Source organism: Spermophilus citellus (assembly GCF_964194105.1).
Source record: "Spermophilus citellus genome assembly, chromosome: 3".
Taxonomy (NCBI): Eukaryota; Metazoa; Chordata; class Mammalia; order Rodentia; family Sciuridae; genus Spermophilus; species Spermophilus citellus.
The window spans coordinates 182,673,720-182,693,773 of NC_138184.1; the positions used below are offsets into that span (position 1 = coordinate 182,673,720).

General features: G+C 37.0%; 3 protein-coding genes across 7 annotated transcripts in view; all 3 read left to right on the forward strand.

Annotated features, from left to right (window-relative positions):
* Window positions 1-20,054, forward strand: part of CADPS2 (calcium dependent secretion activator 2) — a 548,538-nt gene that overhangs the window by 171,299 nt on the left and 357,185 nt on the right. The window lies entirely within an intron of this gene.
* RNF148 (ring finger protein 148) lies at window positions 3,877-4,788 on the forward strand (the record flags this gene model as incomplete). Its single annotated transcript, XM_081286754.1, has 1 exon — window positions 3,877-4,788. The coding sequence occupies one exon, from the start codon at window positions 3,877-3,879 to the stop codon at window positions 4,786-4,788; it is 912 nt and encodes a 303-aa protein (XP_081142880.1).
* Window positions 7,346-8,476, forward strand: RNF133 (ring finger protein 133; the record flags this gene model as incomplete). The annotated part of the gene is made up of 1 exon (XM_081286539.1): window positions 7,346-8,476. One exon carries the CDS (start codon window positions 7,346-7,348, stop codon window positions 8,474-8,476), a length of 1,131 nt encoding a protein of 376 aa, XP_081142665.1.

Sequence of the window (20,054 nt, forward strand, 5' to 3'; positions counted from 1 at the left end):
AGTAAAATTTGAAAGTAAAATTTTCTTATAAAAATGAGTTTCTTCTTTCAGAAAACATTTATTATTAGCATTATTTGCTTTTCGTTGCTCCCAGTAAACCACTTTGAATCCCTATTCTCTTCCTCTCAAATCCCATTATGATTCATTTAATTCTGTGCAGAAAACACATATGGTTGTCATTTTGGAGTTAAGTGTAAAACAACTGTGTTTTGTGGATTCCTAGAGATCTCTCATAATATTATAGTTCTGGATTCTGTGACTTTTGGGGCATTTTGATGAAGCCCCTTCAGTTTTTCCTACATCTTAAAGATGGTGCCTAAGTGCTGTATCAATGTATTTAGTTGTCTTTCTTTATCAATGTAGCGCTTCCCAGAAGTATGAGTGATTTTACAGTAGAGATCAAAAAACATAAAGCATAGAGGTTAGTTGAATTTCCTTCACCTTATTTAATTATTCTTGTAAGGTTCTTAAGATTTTAATTGCAATCTGTAAGTTATAGAACACACACACACACACACTCTCTCTTATCTGGTATATAACTCTTTCTCTCACATAGGACAAGGCTATTTTGTGTCTTTTCCCCTTTAATGCAAGCTCTGGCTCATGCCAGTACCTTTTGTATAATGCATATTACATGTTTGTTGTGGTTAATGATTAGTTACATGTTATTCTTTTGGGAGTATCCAGAAATTTAGAGCTTGTAACTGCCAGTTTGTTCACCTTCTCACCTTCCAGTTCATGTCTTCCCCCTTGGTTACAGAGCACTGATGGCTTCACCTTCCCTCTGGCCCTGTACTCAGCCAGGGAAAGGTTTCTCTAAAAAGGATCAAGTGTGATTAACCTAAACCAATCATAATGATTGTATCTGATTTCTAGGGTTTCCTTTAAACATGTGTTTGTGAAATAATTTTAGTCAAAGAGACACTAAGAAAAGTCCGCTTAGTTTCTGGAAAGTTTCCCCCTGCTCTTAAAATGAAATGTGAAAGAAGGAACAACACATTATGCTTCTGGATGCCATCTGTCTATAGGTGATTGGTGTAGTAACCACCGTGGGGAATCATGAAGGAGCCAATTTAAGAGGAAAACCAATATACTTCAAGAAGCAGAATGGAAATAGGGATTTTTAAAAACGATTGGACCAACCAATCCTAGCAGTATGATTCAGTTCTTTTTATTTTTATAAATGTTATTATTTTAGCTCTCTTTAGCATACCAGCAAGGTTCAACACAATGAAAAGCTTTTAATAGTTGAGTGTTTACAAAAAAAATCATGTATTGAATAAATGTTCTAAAAAATATACACATTCATTTTCATTAGTCAACCATTCTTTCTTTCTCTGCCATTCCACCATTCTGGCCACAGAATAGAAGACTTTTGGATCTAGTGCTGATAAAGTGGAAGCAATTGGTAATCATACTTGAGGGACTAATAGGTTGCTTGAGCAGATCTCTACTATTTCTATTCCAGGGAGAACTGTAGACCTAGAGTCATATTGAGACACTCATCCTTGGTGGATGAGTTGGTAGTTATAAAACTCATTGCATGATGAGAGCCCAGACCTTATAGTACATCAGGGATGAATGAGTTTGGACTGGTTCCCCTCTCCCAAGGCTGTTCCATTAGCACAGACTTTCTTAATGTTATAATTGATATTTTGAGTCAGATATCAATATCTTTGTTGTGTGGGGTCTGTTCTCTACATTTAGCTGAATCCTTGGCTTCTAGCCACTGTTGCCAGTAGTGATCCCCAGTTGTAATAATCAAAAACATCTCCAGAAATTGCCAAATATCCCCTGGAAGGCAAAATTACCCTTGTTCAGAACCACTGTGTAAGAGGTAGAAGATTGTTTTTCATGAAGCATTTTGTCTCAAGACTTGAGCAGAAGAGAAGGGTTCTGAATACCAATGCCTTAGTTACTCCATTAGATTGTGAGAAAAATGTAATGAGTGTTTACAAATTGTTCCTTTTATCAAGGAAACTATTGATTGTGATATATTTGAGCCGAAATAGAGCTGCTACTTAAATTTTTCCCCCTTCAAAAAATCATCAAAATCAATAAAACAACATTAGAAAAACATTATTTTTAAACCTTATCCCCAAAGGTTAAATTATCAATTTAACAAATAGCCCCTAAGATAATAGTGTTAAACTGTCTTAGTCTTTACTTTGTCACTTTTAACCAATCAGCCAGGAATTCACACCCCATTTAAACTTAGGAAAAGTCCACCCATATTGACAGCTCAGATTTGAACTGTCTCATACCTAAATAAAATTGTAGGAATGGGGTAATTTTACCAATTCACATTTTATTTTTAAGAGCATATATTAACTAAAATATTATGAACCAGGGAGTACAATAAATGCTTTTGTCAAAATGACAAACTCTCCCAAAGTACCTATGTTTTAAAAATATTGGAGTCTGTTTTGCACATGAGCAAATAGGGCCTTTCTTTTCCTTTTGTATCCCTGAGAGCTTTTCAGCATGCCTGGTACACAGATTTCCTCTAGGTATTAGATAAACACTTGAGCAACCTTTGGCAATTTATTGACTCTCTGAAACAGACTTTAGGTAAGGAATTAAAATAAAACAAATATTTCAAAAGGCATTTGAGTTATCTCCTAGGTTTAGAACCCTACAATGTGTTTTTCTTTACTAGGGGATAAAGTCCTCAGTTTAACATTTATGACTCTAAACTCTTAGCCATTGCCTTTCCTTCTCTACCTCTCCTCTCTTGCCATGTTCCTTCCTGTCATGGGGGTTTTAAAGCTACCTGAAATCTTCTTTCCCACTCGTTGCATTGGTAAATCCAGTTATCTTGCAAGTCTCATTTTCAAGAGCCATGCTCTGATCCCTAATCTAAGTTTGGCCCTCTTTCCATGTATTCTTTCTCTTGATACTCTACGCTTTGCATTTAGAGCCCTTCTCATACTTTGCAGTTATATATGTGTATGTTGCTTAGTTTCAGTTCTGTCCTCAGTAGATAATAAAGGCCACAAGGGTATGATCATGTTTGTTTTCTTCTCCAATATATTCTCTATTCGGAGTATTTACCTAGCACATACTCAGAAACTGCTTCAGTAAATAAAGATGAATTGGCAAGATGGGATTGTGTCAGGCAAATAATGTACATTTGTACCCCATTCCCCTTGTGTTGAATCTTTAGGCCTGGTGCAGGCTTTTTATGTTGGTGATGGAAATTATTTTCTCCTACTTCCCACAGAATGGCAGGTCAAGTGGCATGGAGACCATATATGAGAACTGGTGCCTGGTTAAGCATGTGTGCTAATACATGAATGATATCTATTTTTGCCTTACAGAAAAAAAAAAATAATACAAAGTAGTTAGGTACTTTTTCATTCTACTCATACATAGGAAAAACTCAAGGTGTTTTTTTAAAAACAAAAAAAAACAAATAGCTCTTATCTATTTATTGCTTTCTAGTTTACTCACATTGGTGTGTGTGTGTGTGTGTGTGTGTGTGTGTGTGTGTATCTAGGATCTATATGTGTGTATATATCTTGACTCATTGCTTAGCAGCTTTCTGGCCAATAGGAGTTGAGTATGCAGTGCTCTAATATAAACCCCTGGATTGGCTAACTGTCTCTGATGTCATAATTTCCCCATTAAGAAGTCATAATTTTCTTGAAATCACATTGTACTAATAACACCTCTTGTTATGTTGTTACATTATAAGAAAGATAATCTACCAGAAATAAAAATGCTGGAAGGAGCAAGATATCTCTGTTCCTCACAGACCTTTTCCATTTTTGTGCTTTAGTAATCTGCCAACACTTGAAGCTAGCTTCTTTACTTTCTTTTACAACTGATGTTATTTTGTTTTCTGCGTTTTTCAGTTAGTAGGCAAATGGAGGAATGAGCCCAGTTAGAATTACTCCTTCAACTCATAGGTCTGTTTCATCTCGACTGTGGAGGCTTAGCATCTTTCTACTACTTAGCCTTCCTGACTCAAAAGGAAAAGCAATATGGACAGCTCATCTGAACATAACATTTCAGGTGGGAAATCAGATTATATCAGAACTAGGAGAGAGTGGAGTGTTTGGGAATCATTCTCCTCTGGAAAGGGTGTCTGGTGTAGTGGTACTTCCTGAAGGATGGAATCAGAATGCTTGTAATCCATTGACCAACTTCAGCAGGCCAGAACAGGCAGACTCTTGGCTGGCCCTCATTGAACGGGGAGGCTGTACTTTTACACATAAAATCAACGTGGCAGCAGAAAAGGGAGCAAATGGGGTGATCATCTATAATTATCCAGGTACGGGCAACAAAGTGTTTCCTATGTCTCACCAGGGAACAGAAAACATAGTTGCAGTGATGATAGGCAACCTAAAAGGCATGGAACTTTTGCACTTGATTCAGAAAGGAGTCTATGTGACCATCATCATTGAAGTGGGGAGAATGCACATGCCATGGCTAAGCCACTATGTCATGTCTCTGTTTACCTTCCTGGCAGCCGCAATTGCCTACCTTTTCTTGTACTGTGCCTGGAGACCTAGAGCACCCAATTCTTCCACCACAAGACGAAGACAGATAAAGGCTGATGTGAAGAAAGCTATTGGTCAGCTTCAACTTCGAGTGCTCAAAGAAGGGGATAAGGAGCTAGATCCAAATGAGGACAACTGCGTTGTTTGTTTTGACATATACAAACCTCAAGATGTAGTACGTATTTTAACTTGCAAGCATTTTTTCCATAAGACATGTATTGACCCCTGGCTTTTAGCCCATAGGACATGCCCCATGTGCAAATGTGACATTCTGAAAACTTAGAAACCTAGAGCCTCTTCTGAAGATATAGCCAGATCTTTTCAAACATTATGATTAGATGGATTCTCTTACTGCACTTTATTTATAGAGAAAATTTCAACTTCATCTTTTCTTCTCAAATACTAAAGAGGGTGAAATTCATGTGTTTTAAAAATAAAACTCCATATCATGCCCACCTATTTGAACTGTTGTCTTTCTAATCAGTTCTAATTGGTATACATTTTTGTCCTTATCCAGATAAGGACATTAGTATATGTTGAAAACAATATTAACCTTTATTTTCAAATTACTGTGACATTGGAGCAATGGGGAATTAGCTCTACCATTTTGTAGTTTCCCTTTTTAAAGTTAATTTTTTTGTGTGTTTTGTTTCTATATTTTGTTTCATTTTGGTCTGTAATAATTTATAATCTCTGCTTAGTAAACTACATTAGAGGATTAGATCTTGCTTTAATTTGCCATGGTTAATTAAGTTTATTAATACTTAGGAAACGTGGTTTCCAAAGCTACTGACTGTGTGGGTAATATATTCAAAATGATTATTTTAGATGATAGTACTTAGGGTTATGTAACTAAAAGTTTTAAATTGTTACAAGCCCCATTTAGTGAAGCATTGCAAAAATTCACCTCTGTTTGCTGGAGCTCTTTGAATCCTAGCATAGTCAATCATCTATGGTAGTAGATTGCCTTATGAAAGTATCTCTTGTGGGTGCTTGTTCTTCTCTAAATGGTAGTAAATCTCTCTCTGAGTATTTTGTTCACAGAGAAAAGCCAAAAATTTTGTTCCATTGCCTTTCCATAATGTATCTTTTGCCTCATTTTGCCTTTTCCTCTTTTCTAATCACGTGAGCATCTATGCGATGATGTGAAGTTGTAAGATTGGGTTTTGTTTTCGTGAAAATCTGTTTGGATCACGTGCTAAACCTTTGATGTCTGACTTAGATGACGTTTTGTGAGTCTACACAAGATTTGGACATGACACTGTGCCACACTTTTATTTTTTTTATTTTTTTAAGGGATTTGTGTGGAAACTAAATCAGATTAATGGCCTCAGAGAAAGTGAACCTCTGTGAACTGAAGATTTCCCATCAGTGTTATTTCCTATTCATGCCACCTTTTGTCAGGCCCATAGAGCCCTTTGTTCTTCTTTCCTGCCTCAAGTTACCATGTTGTCGACTCATATTTCACAAGAAGCTATAACACTCTCAGTCCTGGTGAAGCCTGACTATCTAGAGGCCAGAAACATTTATCTTCAAGGTAAAAATCCTTGGGTCTGGTTTCCTAGCTGCTGAAAAAGAACCACCAAGGTACACCACTCCCAAAAATGTGTGTTGGAAGGAACTTGGCTGCCGGAGTTTGTCAATTTGCATGTCATTGCTTAGTTTTAAAGTCATATTGTGTCCACTGATATGCGAATGGCAAAAAGGTAGGCAGAACTGACAGTGGATGTGGGGTCTTCCGCCAGAGAGATTTGTTGAGTTTGACCAAACGTTGTGTTAAAATCATCTATTTACAACTTTTAAGGATTGCTGCTTTCAGTAGCTAAATGAGGACCTTGAAGTTTTTCTTTTTAAAACCAATAGCTACATTTAAGAAATGAATTGTGCTAAACTAATATAGTTATACGTAAGCTTTTTACTTACATCCTTTCTCCTCATCCCCTAAAATAGGGTTAGATTAGTAACAGGGTCTACAAAGAAATGAACTTGCCTAGATATTAGCCTTTTCTGTGTTTACTCCTGTAATTTATACATATAGTTGATGTGTGAGAAAGTGAGGCAGAAGTGGATTGAGCAGGATACCCTACTTTTAAAAATCAAAAAAGGACGAAACTGACAAACTTCTGAGAAAGCTTGTATTTTTGTCAAAGTTAGTACAGTGATTTACATGATTAATAAATAATTAACACTGACCAAATTCACATTTGTAAAGCTAGAGTTGCCAGACTCACCACTTTCACCTCTCCCTTAGTCACAGTTCTAATCTATAATTATAATTCATTAAAAAAAAATGTCACTCTGTTGGACATATTTTCTTCACTTGTGGTGGAAAAATTTCAACTGTACAGTATTTCATGTTTTTAAAGAGCATAGGTTGCATTAACTTTGTATCTATTTTTTCAGTCCAATTTGCTACCTGTAACCATTATTTGTAGCTCAGTGATTGAATCCATCTTATAACAACATAGAAACCGTCCATAACAACATTGGAAATGTATAAGTCAATAAAGTCACAGAATGCTCTAAGCTCTTATCCAATTGGCTGCTTGGTCTTTTATGTCATAATCACATCATGCAACAGTAAGCAGTATCTAAAGTTACAGTGGTGAGACTGGGATTTTTTTTTTTCAATCTAAAGTTTTTCTCTTTCTCTCTCTAATAAAACATCTGAAACTCAAGACATCTTTAAGAATTTCTTACAAAACCATGCTGGGAGACGGTGGGTCTTGTTTTCACCCAGAAGATTTTATTTTCTTCCTTGTTTTAAATTGATGGTCAACAGATGTGCAAGCCACATCTTTCTGTTGGGTTGGTTCTTAAGTCGGTAGGCGAAGAGAGAGATGACTCTCCTCAAGATTGGCCCTTGGCACAACAACACTGCATCTTCCTGGCTTGTGAAATTCAGTTTTCTTTGGCTGTTTAGTCAGAACTGCTGCGGAGCAAGTGCAGTGTGGACCGCTTTTATGAACATATCATTTCATGTTGGGAATCGCGTATTGTCAGAGTTGGGGGAGACTGGAGTATTTGGAAGAAGTTCCGCTTTGAAGAGAGTGACAGGAGTTATAGTGCCACCAGAGGGAAAAACTCAAAATGCATGCAATCCCAATACCAGTTTTAGCAGATTACAGAACTCGGAGCCGTGGCTCGCACTCATTGAACGGGGCGGTTGTACCTTCACACAAAAAATTAAGGTGGCAACTGAGAAGGGAGCCAGTGGAGTGATCATCTATAACTTTCCGGGAACTGGCAATCAGGTTTTCCCCATGTCTCATCAGGCATTTGAAGACACCATTGTAGTGATGATTGGTAACTTAAAAGGCACAGAAATTTTGCATTTAATTCAGAAGGGATTTCATGTTACAGCCATGGTTGCGGTGGGGAGAAAACACATCATCTGGATGAATCACTACTTTGTCTCCTTTATGATTGTCACAACCGCGACTTTAGCATATTTCATCTTTTATCACATAAGAAGACTTTGGGTAGCAAGGATTCAGCACAGGAGATGGCAGCGATTAACAACAGACCTCAAGAAAGCTTTTGGCCAACTCCAACTTAGGGTATTAAAAGAGGGGGATGAGGAATTAAATCCAAATGGAGATAGCTGTGTAGTTTGTTTTGAACCCTATAAGCCTAATGATACGATTCGTATTCTGACTTGTAAACACTTTTTCCACAAGAATTGCATTGACCCCTGGATTCTAGCCCATGGCACGTGCCCCATGTGCAAATGTGACATTCTTAAAGCTTTGGGGATTCATGTGGATATTGAAGATGGAACAGAATCTTTGCAAGTTCTAATGTCAAACGAAATACCAGAAACCCTATCACCTAGGGACGAGGAGACAAATCATGAGCCTCCTCCTGCAAGAACATCAGAAAAAGTGACCCATGTGGAGGAGTACCCTGCTTCTCCAAATAATGCCAGCCAGCCTAATTTAGTACTAGAAACTGTACATCCCTCACCTTGACAGCATGACCTTTGAGGAAGTGGATTAAACCTGTTTGTCAAATCAGGTGCTAATACTGACAAGCAGTTTGTCTGTTTGAAGTGTGGTTTTTGTGTCCTTTACTATTACTTGGGTAATTTTCTACAATCTTTGTCAAGCCTCACAGGAAGGAAAAAAAAAATAAAAAGCTTACCAGGATTTTTAGGTTTAATTTTTGACCTTGGCTAAATGTAACTTATTCCTGTGAGTATACATATATATATATATATATATATATATATATATATATATATATATTTCTATGTGTATATGAATGTTAAAAATCAAGGGCAATTTTTTTTCTTTGACATTTTTTTGTATATATTCTTGACTTTATTTTGGTAAGAAAATTATTAATATAGTTATGTTCCCACAGGAATCATCAATTAAGTTTGGAAAACAAGCTTTATGTTCTAGGAAAAGTAAAAATTATCTTTGCAAAATACTTATAGTACAGTATATTACTTTTGATGTGCTGGGCTTTTACATTTTTGGCACAGAAATTTTCCTGAAAAAAAATTTTATTATTTGATCAACAGTTTTGTTCAAGCAATTCGATTTTATGTAATCTGCATAGTAAGGGCAATTTTTAAAATAAAATACTAGTACTTTTTAACTGAACAATAAATATTCCAGTACCTGGTATTACTAGCCATAATTTTTGCATGACCTCAATGCATAGAAAGAGTGAAAAGATATAGAATTCATATGTTCCTTAGTCTTGTCTTCCCTGTGTTTCACTGTTTCACCCCCTCCTCAACTTTTTTTTTGCCATTAAATATTCTTAAAATGCCATATTATTTTGGAGATAAGTTGCACAATGTAGACATGCTTATTTTGACATCTTGGGATCATATTAGTTTTGTTCACTGTATTCCCAAGATTTATTGGCACTCAAGTATTTTTTTAATTATTGAGTGAACAAAATGAATAAGGATAAATATTTTTCATAATGTATCATGTGTTAATCTGTTAAACTGGGCAATTTATCCCAATAAGACAGCATAATGGAAAATTAATGCTTAAAATTTTCATCAAAAATCACCATGACAAAATATTATAATAGTCCAGAATTCATTATCACAGTTTAGCATGATTTGCATAGCAGGTCAGCATAATTTTAATGAGAAGCTTTGAAGTCTCTCAGGCTAACACTGGGGACTGAATTACTGGACAGTTTTAGAGAGAGATCTAATGAAGAGGAATTTTGTGGATCACTTCATGTTAATAATCCTGGACTTCAGAGACAGGCAAAAGGGAAGTAGTTGGTTTCAACTGCAGCCCCAAGGGAGACCATGTAAAAGGATAGAGAAGCATGTATCTAAGGCCATCAAGAGTCAGAACTTAGTGAGACCTGGACAGATGATGAGGTGGGGTTGATGTCTTGCTTGGTACACAGAATTTTTATACCCACCCTGGAAAGATTTTACCATGTTAATCCCAAGAGCTACTCTTTGAGAGAACTATATAGCATTAAGGCTCCTGATTATGTAGCAGGACCACTCTTTTGAGTGCCATTTTGAATTAATTCTTCCTTGAATGGCCAAGTCCACATTGAAGAGAGAAGACCCTGAGGGCCCTTTGAGAGCCACCTCTGGGAGGATCAGCTCCTAAACCAGGATAAGTGTCATTTTTAGACTGACCACCATAGGTGTGTCTGCCACTAGAGGCAAGTAATTGATAGAGGTGGCTCCAGTGATTTCCTCTGGTTGCCCCAGAGATTTATGGGAGCTGTGGAAAAAATGTGCATGCAGTCTCCAAACCTAGAGTTCTAGGATTGTCATAGCCACTAGCAAGTTTGTGTGGGGTATTTATTCTGTGATAACTTAGCACCTGAGGAATTTGTTTTTCCCCTCTGAGTGCCATTGTGTTCTCTTTCCATTCTTCCTCAGCACCCTTATTGATTTCTCCTTTACTCTGTATCACTGTCAAACTTAAACTCAACTTACCCCCTTGTGTAAGAATTTACCACATATTCACTTCTTCATAAGATGCCTGTTAATGTAAACACTGAATGTTTAACACAGTTTGCTTGTCTTGATCTGAGAAGTTTCAGTGAATGTTAATTAAAGGGAACCTATTGGAGGTGGGAAAGGGACGGTCAAGTCAGTGAATTTGGGAACTGTATTCCTGAGAACCTCCCATATACCAAGTGGTGGACTATAGGCTCTTTATAGCTGTTTCTTATATGTTAGAACAAAACAGCAGTTTTAATCCTTGTCTTCAGAATGTTGTAAACAGATCAATAAACTACTTTTTGCTCTGGGTTTAATAATCAGGACCTGGAAATAGCTCTGCCATGTCAAATGTTATATATTATTCATTGTGGTATATTTTTACCTATTCTGAGGGTTTGTCATTTTCTCTTATACCTAGTGATACAAATATAATTTGCTGTAATGACATGGGGCTGTAATATGAATTATTTTGCCGCCAATACCAGTGTCATAATATGAGTTTCCCTGGCACTTTCTCCTTAGTGCTATGTAGTTTTTGCAATCTCTGGAAATGAAAGGTTGATGCTTTGTCCCCTGATCAGTAGGGGGTTGATGTTCCTTATAAAATTTAAGCTTTTGTTTTCATCATCACTAGACTAAGTTGGGTTTAATTTTTTATTAAAGAAGTTGTCTAGGGGACTTTATGTGACCAAGTGATGCTGTGGATGAAATTATGTATTTTGCCTATTGATTACTTATTATTATATGACACAGCAGTGATAATGTCCTTGTTTCTTGCTTCAGAGTTGGTATAATGTAATTTTCCTGTGGAAAAAAAAATATTGATCAAGTATTACTTGCATTACTATGAGCCCTTCAAATGATTTCTATGAGCCAAGGATCTGGCTTCTCTGCTGGGATTTAGGCTTAGTGTATGTATAAAATGGTCTCTCCTCCTGACTTAGTGGGTTTTGAAACAGCAGACAGGAATCAAATGGGAGGAAAATGAGAGTTTGAGAAAGTGTTGAAGCCAAAAGGGTAAGTCTCCACCTGTGGATACCATGGGTCAGGTCACTTTAATGATACTTCTGTCCTCCCATAGTACAGTTTGCCATAACCATCTGTTGTTGCATTTTAAAAATGAGTAAGTTTATTTGGTTGTGTATTTACTGAATTTTCCTGTAATGTTTTTGGTGATGAAAAAATTAAAGATTATAGGTTACAACATTTACCAGCAAATGAATTATCTTAAAATACATCCCCAGTTTTCTATAAAGCAAGAACATTAATAGGGTGGGGGAAGGTGGTAATATAGAGGTGATCCGACCCCCTCACAAGTGACAGCGTTTTCCCCCAAAATCTGTCCACCCAATCCTCATCTTTTCATAGCTACATCCCAGCTTATCATACATCTATTCACATTATGTGTGGTTAACATCTCCATGACACTCTCTCTTGATAATTTTAGGTGCTGTCATGAGTATTCATCAACGTTGTCAATGAACAGGGTCACTCTGATTTCAAAATTTCTCTCCACTTATAACTTTCACCTCCAATTCACCAACATATTATTGTCCATTTTAGATTTTGCATTGCATGTCATGAAGGAAGGGCCCAGCAAAGGAAGCTGCTTGGCTTTTGGTGCCATGATGTAAAGAGAGAAGGGATAAAAAGCCACAAGAGGGATGCACACTTCCAGGGCATGCTCCCAGTGACCCACCTCCCCTAGCTTGCCCCTCCTGCCTACAGTTACTCCCCAGTCAGTCCTTTCAAAGTATGATGAACTGATGAGCTCACAGCTCTCACAGTCTAATCACTTTACCTCTAAACATTTCTGCATTAATACGGGAGCTTTTGGAGGAGAGGACACCTCATATCCAGAACATAACACTGCCACACATTAGGTTCTGTCATCTTTGAAAACTTGCCAACTTAGAGCACATTTCTCAGAAGTTCCTCTTTAAATTTGCTTGATCCTCACCTCTACCACATCTTTAGGCTTGTTCTTGGATCTCATTCCAAGCAGTTTCCCTTAACCATTCATCTTTTCTGAGCTCTTTTCTTCCTCAGCTTCCCTAGAGAACCAATTGCAAGATGTTTATCAAGTGCCACTGAATTTTTTGCCTCTAGAACTGTTTCTACAGAATCCTTTTGCCTCCTCTTAACCATTTCTACAGTTTGCTTTCAATAATTGCATTCCCGATCAGCCACTTAATTATTATGTGGGACCTATTTATTAGATGATTACAACATGATGTTTTATTCTGTTTAAAAATTCTGTCTTAATGTCTTAATTCCTCTTCGTATTTCCCATCGAGCAGTACTTCTAAGCTCTATGGTAAATATTAGAATATATATTAGAATCATCCGGAGACCTCTGGGCTTGGACCCAGTCATCGATGTTTATAAAGTTGTCCTGGTGTTTCAGTGAGCATACAAGATTGAGAATCACTGCCAGCGATCTCTTGAAAAAAGCCTTTACACTAGTCAAGTCTGCAATTTTACCCTATTTCCTTTAGTATGACTTGTTTTCATGTTACTTAAAGTGGTTATCTTGAAATCAAAATACCAAAGGTAGAAAGAGCTAAATTTTGTGGAGTAAAATAAAGGCACATGGAAGTATGAACAAATAGATTTGAGCTGGAAAAACAAGGAATATTTAAGGAAATAGCATTTGAAGTGAGATGACTGCTGGGTTCGGAAGAAGGTCATTCTAGTAGAGGTAGCAACATAAATGACAGTGTTTTATAAAGAAGCTTTGAGTGTCCTGTGCAGTTTTGGTTTAGGAACTTGAAAAGGAGGAAAGGAAACTCAAGAGACTGTTGGAATAAGTGATGAGATGAAAATGCAAACTCAGGCAGTCGTAGACAAATCAGGTGGATGACCAACAAGTTAATATGGTCCTTGATTATTTCATTGGCTGATATGAATTTTGTACTTTATTGTTTTGATGACTAGGACAACACCAATTTTGAAGCTTCTCTATACCCATAGCTTTATCTTCCCTTCATCTCCAGTTTAGCATCACATAATGAATATAGAAGAAGAGATAATGGGTCAGGAAGAGTTGAGGAAGAACAAAAAATTGAGGATGATCCCTTAGTTTCTGGTTTGGGCCAGTAGACAATAATGATATTATTTGGTAAACAATTGAAGCAAGTTTGGGGTTAAAAAAAAAAGTCTGTATGCCAAATTTGAGGAAATCATAGAATTTCTGTGTGGTATTCAATAAATAGCTGAAAATATACACCTATACAAATCAAATAAGTGTAAAATTGTTGCCAACATGACAAGTACTAAATTGTGATTTACAAACAAGAAAACCTCATTTACCAATTTCATTTATAGTAATGTTGATGTTACTTTCATGCAGATTCTTATATTACTATATTGTGACCCCCCTAAACTTGATAATATCCCAATTTGCAATGCTCATATGACTTTTTTCTCTCAGGGATGTTTAGCAGCTGGCTGATGTTAGCAATTTTGATAGGAATGGTATGAGTTGTAATAATAAGGATAGTTATAATATTCTAGGGTGCACTTACTTACATACTTAACAGGTAGAAACTAATTCGGTAATAGAAATTACTCTAAGACAGGCAATGCTAGTCTTCCCATTCTTTTGACAAAGAACTAAGCCTCTCTGGAGACGTTGAGTAAGTTGTCCCTATTAAACAGCCAGTATATGAAAGAATCTGTCCTTGAACTTAGTGTGGTTTCACAGCTTATTGTCTTCAACCACTAAAGTACAGTTATCTTGATACACAGTTTTTAGGTAAAGGAGAAAGCATTGAGATGAGTCTAGTTTTGATTGCTTAAAGGAGTGGCCCATGGAAGAAAAATCCCAGCTAAAGACATTGGAAGTGTTAACTATGGGGTGGTTGAACTTTGTGAGATCTCAACAGAATTAGGGAAAATAAAGCAGTATGGGTGTGTGAAGGTGAAGTGATGTGCCAGGAGCATCCAAGTCAGGGAGAAGTAAACACTGACCCAGGGACTTGGCAACTTTTGTGTAAAAAGTGGTCATTTACTCAGGGAAGTTTTTATGTAGGCTGCCTTTCTCCTGAAATTTAAAAAGTATAAAAATATTTATAGTTTCTTTATTGATAGCAGTTCTTTTTGAAAGTTTATGCATAAAAAGCAATTGCCTCTTGAAGAACGTATATATTTGACATCAAATGGCCTGCATTTATTTCCTGGCCCCAGAGCAAAGCATCTCAGTGCAGTAGCTAGCAGTAGCATTACTTGGAAACTTTCCTTAACTCACTCTACCCCAGCAGAGTCAAAATCTTGGGGGGCCCAGAAATCTGTTCCAGCAAGTACTTCACCTGATTCTAATGTCCATTCAAGTTTAAGATTCTCATATCAGAGAGTCAGTTCAACAGCTGATAAGATATTGTTACTGCTTGGATCTTAAATGCCTCCCAGAGCTTCATGTGTGGAAGGCTTGTCCCCAGCTGACAGTGCTGTTGGGAGATGGCAGAATGCGTTTAGGAAGCAGGGCAGAATGGAGGGAAGCTGGGTCAAGGATGAGGACTCTTGCAGGGGATTTCAGGAGCCTGGCCCCTTTTCTCCTCTCATTTTGCTTCCTGGCCACCATGAGGTGAATGTCCTCCTACACCCTGTGCTCCCCACCATGATGTTCATTTTTGCTGCAGGCCCAAAGTAGTGGGCCTAATTGACCATGGACTGAAATCTCTGGAACCATGAGCCAAACTAAATCTTTCCTTATAAGTTGATTGTCTCAGGTATTTTATTTACAGGGGTGGAAAGCTGACTAGCAGATGAACATACTATAACTGTGGGCAAAAGATGAAATTCAGAAGGGAAACATGTAAATTCCTAAGTGGCCCATAAAACAAGCTTCATAATTATTGGAAGGAGACTCCGTTTACCTTCCTTGAAAATGTAGTTGAAAATAAGTGCAAGAGGTGTTATTGGGCTGTCAGTGGGCCCCTGATGGTGTGTTTTTTGTCTACCGTGGCATTGGTAGCAGCATTGCTTCTATAAATAGGGTTACTTTTCTTTTTGATTATGACATCTCATGCAAATAGCAGATTCATTGATTCATTCAGTAAATACTTATTTCCCTGAGAATATAGTGGTAAACCATACAAAACTCCTTGCCCTGATGGAGCTTAGTTTTTAAGTGGGATAAAAATATAACATATGTATTATGTTAGATAATTGTTAGTGCCACGCAGAAAAACAAAGAGAATAGAAGAGTTGAAGATTTAAGTTGAAAAGGTGTCACCAAGAAGATAAATGTTTGAAGAAAGGCATGAAAGAAATGAATGATCCCATACAAAGTGAAGCATGTGGTAATTCGAGCCACCAGGATGGTAGGGAGCTCTTGTCATCTGAGTAATATCTGAGCCATATTTAGCCAGGAAGGCAGAGGACAGTGTTTAGCTTCCATTAAACACTTGAAGAATAGCCGAGGGACAAATTTAGATTTTCTTTGTTATTATGGGAGTTAGAAGGAGGCGAGAGAATGACAGCTACTGGGAGACCGTTGCCACCTGAAAACAAAGAACTTTTCAGAAGTTATTCCTGCCCGTGGACAGCCTATTCAGAGTATGGAGTTTCTCTTCCTTAAAGGAGCTTGATAATTATTTGGATGTCATTTCAGTGGAGGTGGTGGTAAGGGAATTTGAGCTGTGGGAGGGTGATGGGATTTATACCTGAGAGGTCCTTCACCATCCTGAAAATTAGATTCTGGGATTTATAAACAATAACATTATTATTCCATGCATAGTTGCCATCTGGTGGAAAAATAAATAACTACAAGATAAAAATTATAAAATCCATTCAACAAATATTGATCCAGAGGACTATATGCCAGGGAAATTTAATCACAAGTTTTGGGATCATTTTTCTTTAACTTAACAGAATGTTTGCTTTTAAGATTTATATACTTTCCAGAAATTTTCTTTTTTCATTCATTTCTCAGCTAAAGATCTTGGGTTATCAAGAGTAAATAACATGTCATCCTCAAGATTCATGTTTTATAAACCTAGGATTTGAGAGGGTAGTAACTCATTCTCTGGTGTCCTGGCAACACTGTGGAAAATATGATTTGGTTTTCAGAAATGTCTTCTCCCCCAAAACTTCTTGGTCAACATTGGTACATTACCTGTTTTTTCAAAGAAAAGTTTCTTGAGACATTGAATCAGCTGCAAAAACACTAGTATTGATTGATATCCAATCCATTATGAGGTGTTTATAAGATACAAATCATGTGTTTGACTTGCTCTGAAATGTATAGCAAAAATACGTGAGAGGGGAGACCCATTTTGTTTGTTGTCTTAATAAAATCATTTTAAAGCATTTCCACGGCTCCCAAAGTAAAATGCTAAAATTATTTTCTATACCATTACAGTGAAGGGAGAAACTCAACCACTTTTTTTCACAAAAATGGAAGGTAGCTCAGCCTAGGAACTTTTAGGCTTTTCATCACACCATGATGTATTAAATGAAATCTGAGGAAAGTAAAGGATGAGTTGAGAGAGATGGTGCCTTTTCTCACCTGTATCTACATAGGGGCGCTTTTCTTTAGAGATTCATATTTAGCTTGCCATTCATTGTTCCCCTTTTTTGCTAAACACTGGTGTTTCCTTATTGCACAATGTCACATGTTTTAGAAGCCCAGGAAAACATCCAGTGATCTACTTCTCTTGTCATATTTGTATTTATAATGAGTTTCTTGTTTAAGAACTTCCTTTTTAGTCTCTGTGGTTACAAGCTTAAGGAGAATTTACCATTGGTTTAAGGAGATTTAAGCTGATCAGAGTCCCAAAACAACTACAAAGGAAAAACCAAGGGATCTGCTATAAACTGGTATTAAAAGAAAAAGTGTGTGGAACAACTTTACAATATTGATAAGACAATGGGAATATAGTGTAATTTATTTTTCCAAAAAGAAAAGTGTTATACTTTTCAAATCACATTTCTGTTCACTTTGGTGTGGACTCAGTCCCTATGATAATTCAAGAAGACTTTGGTAGTTTGGGCCTTTAGATGTAATCTAAGAGCCTTGGATTTAATATGAGGATTTAACTGATTTGGATTAGTTCTAAGGAAGGGTCTTTTGAGATAAGCTGTTTCCTAGGTTTTAGATAAAGGTCTGGATATATATCTTACCTAATTTTTTTTAAGCAAAAGATATTATTTTGAGTTTTAAGTGTGATTTCTTCACATTTGATAAGGGTTGGTTAAATCAGTGGTTCCCAAAGCTTTGGAATTCACAGATCAGTAAAAATAGGCCAGGAAAAACCTTTTTCTTTTTTATCTTACTTTGTTCCAGTAAGAAAAATCATTAACTATTATGACAACAAAAACCCCAAAATTCACTTTTAATAACAGTATAACAAAGAAGTGACTCATTGCATCCAGAGTTGCAACTCTTAGGATATTAAATAAATTTAGCTTTATTAAGATATATTTAATCCTTGTATTTATTTTATTTATTTTAATCCATGGAAACCCATTTCACTCTCGTCAAACACCAACTTTGGGTTCAATAACTCTTCAAAATCCATTACTGAAGCTAGAATTAAAGGCAAGCAGTTAGTATTAATAGGTGATCTGGGTCAGATCCAGAGAATGAAGACCAGATTGGGTCTTGGGAAGTTGGAGACCACTGCTGAGAAATTGAAATGTTAATGTCTTCAGAGCCCTTTTTCCACCCTTATCAAGACAACTTGCCCCTGCTCCAACCTGTTGATAAGGTAACCTGACCCAGGAATTGTCCCTCCCTACCTGGAGTTCTAAAAGTTGTTAATTAAGGTGTTCTGGGCCCCCTTCTTGCCTGGATCACTCCATTTGCTCACCCAAGCCATTGACTTCTCACCTTTTGGCCATCCCACCCAGCATCTTCTGGGCAGAGAGCAGGAGGACACAGGAAGCTGAGTACATATAAAAAGGGAGAATGCTCTAACTTCTTGGCCTACCAGGATACCAGCTATGGCTCCCTTCTCCCTCCTGAGAGAAGTCTGTATTGCCCCTTCTTAAATAAACCCTGCTTTATATGCATGTCTCTGCTTGCTTTTTTGGTGTTATACTTCAACATGTGAGGAAGTAGGACTTGTCACTGATAACTGGCGGTATCATTACCACTACCAGGTTCTAATGATTTCCTTTAAAATTTGAAATCTAATGCTTCAGACACTACTGAGGCTTACAAGGTGCAGCTCAGTTCACAGTTGAGGCAGAAGGGAATACAAACCAGGTGCATCTAATACTTCGGAGAGGACAGGGAATGCCAGGATAGTTCAGAATAAAGGAAGACCATAAAGCAGTGGGCTGCTTTGCCAAGAAAGTAGAGAATGACAGGAGCATATTTTTTCTCCCAATCTGCACCATCCATTCCTTTCCTGCCCTCCTCAGCTCAGCTCAGCTTCCTGAACCATAAATTCAAAAATCCACAAGTAAAGAGTGGACCTCTGGAGTGAGACTAGTCTTAATCTTGACTCTTTCGTGCAGTGACTGTGACCATAGCCATGTGTCTTTTGTGTCTTCTCTGTTTTTGACTTTACTTAAAAAATAAATAAAAATGAACAACAACAACAAAACCCTTCTAGTATCTCTTTTATATGGTTTGAGGGTAAATTCCATTGCCATACATATGAAGGCCCTAGGATGAATTTTATCAATTTTCAAAATGTATATTTTATCTTTTTATCTTTTATCCCTGACATAAATGTTTTGATGGTATTCTATGTTCTTATGCTGAAGGCCAGAGGCCTTTCTTTCTAGGCCTTACTAAGCCCATTCCTCTCTCTAGCTTACTTTCATACCACTGTGCCCTTGGTACCCTCACTCCAACCCAAAGAAATTTCAGGCCCACTTAGACTGGCTGTCTCCTTTCATCCACTCTTGCATGGTCTCTTCTCATATCTAAGATAATTCAGTCTTTAGATCTCTATTCACCAGCTCAGGTAAGACTCTTTGACCTCTACAACTAGCATCAAAACCTTACTATGAACTCTTCTCAGTAGTATTTATCAATCCACAGGTATGTTCACTTATGTGACCATTTATTTATACCACTATAAATAAGCTATGGGAAAACAGCAAGACTATGTTATTTTGCATAACAGTATATTCCCAGCACTGATCACATTTTGTCCAGCCCTTAGTTTGTCTTGATAAATATTTGTTGAACAACTGGATGAGGTGGAAAGGAACATATGGAAAATTTGAGATCTAAGCAAGCAAACCCCTTTCTTGGAACAGGAAATAACATTTTGGGGAGCAATGGAAGACAAGGTTCAGAAGGTAGGTTGGGAAGATTTGGATGTGTGAACAGATTGGCAACACTAAGCACCAACAGAGAATCCACCAACTGGCTTTTGGTATTCAAAGTGACCCAATAAAAAATATGGGTGTTGGCACACTGAACACTAAAAATTATTTGATTTCTAGTGAGACTAAACTTATCACCACAATAAAGCTTAATTAGTTGATAATACCTGAAAAATAGTTAAAAAAAAAACTTGTATAATCATGTCTCCAAGGACAGTACAGATTATGGAAATTATGAGACAGTATTTTATTTGGCATTATTAAGGAGAAGGCATCTCTTGTAAGTGGGCTCTTGTATTTTCTCAACATTTTCC